The 4,671-nt window shown below is 45.0% G+C and overlaps 1 protein-coding gene across 1 annotated transcript in view; it reads left to right on the top strand.

The window, feature by feature from the left end:
* Window position 1: 1 nt before the first annotated feature.
* The window catches only part of KLHL42 (kelch-like family member 42), a gene marked incomplete at its 5' end in the record, with an annotated part of 22,800 nt that continues 18,130 nt past the window's right edge, over window positions 2-4,671 (top strand). The window contains one exon of the mRNA XM_012002415.1: window positions 2-681. Coding sequence (XP_011857805.1) covers window positions 2-681 — 680 coding nt within the window. The remainder of the gene's footprint in view (window positions 682-4,671) is intronic.

Raw genomic sequence — 4,671 nt, 5'->3', positions numbered from 1 at the left:
GGTGCTGGACTTCATCAACGCCGGCGGGGCCCGCGAAGGCTGGCTCCTGGGCCCGCGCGGGGAGAAGGGCGGCGGGGTGGACGAGGACGAGGAGATGGATGAGGTGAGCCTGCTGTCCGAGCTGGTGGAGGCGGCCTCCTTCCTGCAGGTCACGTCTCTGCTGCAGCTGCTGCTGTCCCAGGTGCGGCTCAACAACTGCCTGGAGATGTACCGCCTGGCGCAGGTGTACGGGCTGCCAGACCTGCAGGAGGCCTGCCTGCGCTTCATGGTCGTCCACTTCCACGAGGTGCTGTGCAAGCCCCAGTTCCACCTCCTGGGGTCTCCTCCCCAAGCTCCAGGGGATGTCAGCCTGAAGCAGAGGCTGAGGGAGGCCCGGATGACTGGGACTCCTGTCCTCGTGGCCCTCGGGGACTTCCTGGGGGGACCCCTGGCTCCTCACCCCTACCAGGGGGAGCCCCCGTCCATGCTCAGGTACGAGGAGATGACTGAGCGTTGGTTCCCGCTGGCCAACAACCTTCCTCCCGACCTGGTCAATGTCAGGGGCTATGGGTCTGCCATCCTGGACAACTACCTCTTCATAGTGGGCGGGTACAGGATCACTAGCCAGGAGATCTCCGCTGCGCATTCCTACAACCCCAGCACCAACGAATGGCTCCAGGTGGCCTCCATGAACCAGAAGAGGTAAGCATCCCGGCAGAGTGCTGCTGCCTTCTCATTCATTCACTTGTTCATTAGTTCATGGACCCGGTGTTTACTGAGCCAGTAAATAGGGGAGGGTGTGCTGAGGTGGAAATGACATCTTCAGGAATGTTGTTGGCCTTGGTGCTGGCAAAGTTCCCAGTGAACTAAGAAATTGCGAAGAGGAACTCCCCAGTGAGGTCAAGTAGTGGAGTGGTTTTTTGGCAGGTATTGTGCCTTTAGGTGAATCTGCTTTCTTTGTCTCTGTTCTTGTGAAAAAAGATGTCGTGGTTTCCTATAAGAATACTTTAAAAGAAAATTGCTCCTTAATTTTTAAAAAAATTTTTCTTAGTTTTGAGGATTCGATCCTGATGGTAATGACACACTGGACAGTAACCTGTGACACTGACTTTGGGGGATTTTTTTCTGTTGTCAGTGACTGTGACAACAGAGAGTCTTTCACACTGTGACACCCATCATGACCAAGAGATAATCACTGGAAATGTATTAACATTTGCAATAGGGGTTGCTTTTCTTATTTTTTATCTTCTCTTTTGCTTCCTTCCCTGGACAGCCATCGTCATGACCCAAAGCTTGAGCCTGGAAGTGTTCAACTATAGAATTGGAATATTTTCATTTACCCAACCTTCTCCCCCTCCCATCCTGCAAATCCCTCCTGCCTGCAATATGGGTGACTTGAAGAAAGGAAGAGGAGGAGCTTGAGGAGTGGGATGAGAGGGGAGAAGGGAAAGGAACCAGGGAAGGAATATGAAAACAAGAGCAAAGAGCATATATGGGAAGTGATGGTAGGAAATAAAGACAGTAGCGCCCAGGAGGCCTCAGAGTCACGGTAGCGCCCAGGAGGCCTCAGAGTCATTCAGAAGCAGGGAAGAGAATCAATGTAACTCAAGAAAGAATGAAAATACCCTTTCTTCCCATCCACGTGTTTCCATCTCAATCCTCACAGGGTCCTGGTCCTGAAGTGTGGAGCAAGGAATTGGGGAACTCACAGCTAGGCGAAGGAAGTCTTCACAGTAACAGAGAATCCTTTATATATCTATCTATTTGACTCGAGGGTCCTCCTTGGCCAGGGATTATTTGGGGAAATAACTGGCTTTATTTCTCCTATAATATGGAATTCATTTTGAAAAGTGTGCTTTTTTCCCTGATAATACATGGTTACAGAAAACTAGAAAATGGAAAAGAATGAAGAAGCAAAAAGATGATTATTACCACTCGTTCTTCCTAGAGGCAGTAACTGCAGGTTGGCATATTTCCTGCCAGCCCATTTTTAATGCATTATTTGCACCATTGAGATGATACCATATTTAAAATTTGGTATCAGAAGTGTTATTTTAAAACATTCTATGCGCTGTAATTGAAACAACAAAGAAACATTGTGTGGCTATGGGTGGTGGTCTGATTAGGGGTGGGCGGCCCTGAGTTCTCTGTCTCCTCTTGCATGCCTCCAGCTACACATCATTTGACGCTCACCAGGCCATCCTTAGTACCGCAGTTCCTCACAGTTCTTTCTTCCCTTCATACATCCTTGGTAGTCTTTGTCTTTTTTCTAGGAAGGCCCTTTTCATCCCCTGGGAAAAAAAAAAAAAAGCATTCAAGTAATGCATGAATGCATGCTTCTTAGGAAAACTGCAAATTACACAAAAATACAGAGTAAGAAGAGGAAATGTCTGCCCTCAGGGTACAGAAGAAAAAGTGTCAGTGTATCGACAGACTTCTGTTACCTTTAGATATTATAAATGTATAAACATTTATATTTGTAAATTACATGTATACTTACATAAATACACTTAACCCTTAAGTAATGTGGGGGCTAGGGACACCGACCCCTGCACAGTCAAAAATCCCCATATAACTTTTGACTCTCCCAAAAACTTAACTACTAAATAGCTTACTGTTTACCAGGCGCCTTACCAATAATATAATCAATCAAAACATTTTGTATATGTATTATATGCTTTATTCTAACAATAAAGTATGCTATAGAAAAGAAAATGTTATTAAGAAACTAAGGAAGAGAAAATTAAGTGGAAGTCGATCATCCTTAATCGCCTTGACACTGAGTAGGCTGAGGAGGTAGAGGAAGTGTTGGTTTTGCTGTCTCGGGTGGCAGAGGCAGAAGAAAATCTGAATATAAGTGGACCCTCGCAGTTCAAACCCGTGTTATTAAAGGGTCAGCTGTATAAGTATGTTGATAGTGGTTAACAATAGGGGAAAAGTGTTTATGTATATTAATGTGCACGGCGGTGTGTCACCTTACCCATTTTAAAAATTCTAAAATTGACTAGGTTGTAGTGATTGTTATGGCACTTGATATTTCCACTTAACCATAGCTGAGAGTTTTTTCTCTGTCAACAAATGTAGATCTACCTCACACTTTTTAATGGCTGTGTGTCATTCCACCCTAAGGATGTACCATAATGTAATTAGCCTTTCCCTTATTTATGAACATTTTGGTCACTTCCATTTGCACTGGATGTTTCAATAAGCATTGCCATATTGAACATCCTGGTAGATGTGCGTGTATCTTGGTAGCCATATGTGAGTTAGTTTCCTATGTCAAAATTCGTGGAATCTCTGGATAGGTAGGGCAAAGTGTATGCATTTTTTTTTTTTTTTTTGAGACTCTGTTGCCCAGGCTGGAGTGCAGTGATGCGATCTCGGCTCACTGCAAGCTCCACCTCCCAGGTTACGCCATTCTCCTGCCTCAGTCTCCTGAGTAGCTGGGACTACAGGCGCCCGCCACCACGCCCGGCTAATTATTTTTTGTATTTTTAGTAGAGATGGGGTTTCACTGTGTTAGCCAGGATGGTCTCGATCTCCTGACCTCGTGATCCGCCCACCTCTGCCTCCCAAAGTGCTGGGATTATAGGCGTGAGCCACCGTGCCCAGCTGCGTATACATGTTTTAAGTTTTGTTGAAGCTGGGTGCAGTGGTTCACGCTTGTAGTCCCAGCTACTTGGGAGGCTTAGGCAGGAGGATCACTTGAGCCCAGGAGCTGGAGGCTGCGGTGCACTCTGATTGGGCCTGTGAATAGCCATTGCACTCCAGCCTGAGCAACATAGTGAGGCCCCATCTCTATAAACAGTTAAAAATAAATAAATCAATAGATTTTGGTTGCTCCTGCCAAATTGCCCATCAAAAAAAGTCTTCTGATTTCTTCTTCCATCAACAGTGTTTGTACTTGCCAGTTCCCTATACTCTTGCCAAGATAGAATATTATCATCTTTTTTTCCCCAAACCTAATGGGCAAAAACACTAGTGTGATTTTTCCCAATTAGAAGAGAGATTATTCTTTTTATATGTTGGCCATTTGTATTTCTTTTGTAAATGATCTTTGCCAGTTTTCTAAAAATTGGCTTATTTTCTTCACATTCGAGAAGTTCCATGTGTGAATACAGATATTAATCTCTCGTCTGTTACGTAATGTTGTGCATGTTTTCCCATGCAGTTATTTTTTTCTGCAATATTCAAAAATAAGATCCCAAAGTGACTGGGTAGGTGAAATTGTTGCAGAGAGGGGTGGGTGGGAGTTACAATGAAGCCGAGCGCTATTGCCCCACCAGAAGAGGGCTCTGCCTCTCAGCCACAGCTGGTTACTTCCACGTGGAAGAGAGAAAATGTTGCCAGACATCCAAATATCCCTTTTTTTTTCTTTTTTAAAGAGATGGGGTCTTGCTTTGTCACCAGACTGGAGTACAGTGGTGTGATCATAACTTACTGCAGCCTTCAACTCTTGGGCTTAAGCAGTCCTCCTGTTTCAGCCTCCCCAGTAGCTAGGACTACAGGCATGCAATACCATGCTCAGTTAACTTTTTAAAATTAAATTTTTTTTTTTTTGTAGAAATGGGGGCTATGTTACCCAGGCTGGTCTTGAACTCCTGGCCTCAGGTAATCCTCCCATTGTGGCCTCCCAAAGTGCTAAGATTACATGCCACCATGCCTGACCCTCCATTATATCTTCTTTTTTTT

Source organism: Mandrillus leucophaeus, unplaced genomic scaffold, assembly GCF_000951045.1.
Source record: "Mandrillus leucophaeus isolate KB7577 unplaced genomic scaffold, Mleu.le_1.0 Scaffold686, whole genome shotgun sequence".
Classification (NCBI taxonomy): domain Eukaryota; kingdom Metazoa; phylum Chordata; class Mammalia; order Primates; family Cercopithecidae; genus Mandrillus; species Mandrillus leucophaeus.
The sequence above is the reverse complement of the archived record's forward strand: the minus strand, read 5'-3'. Positions and strand labels throughout refer to the sequence as shown.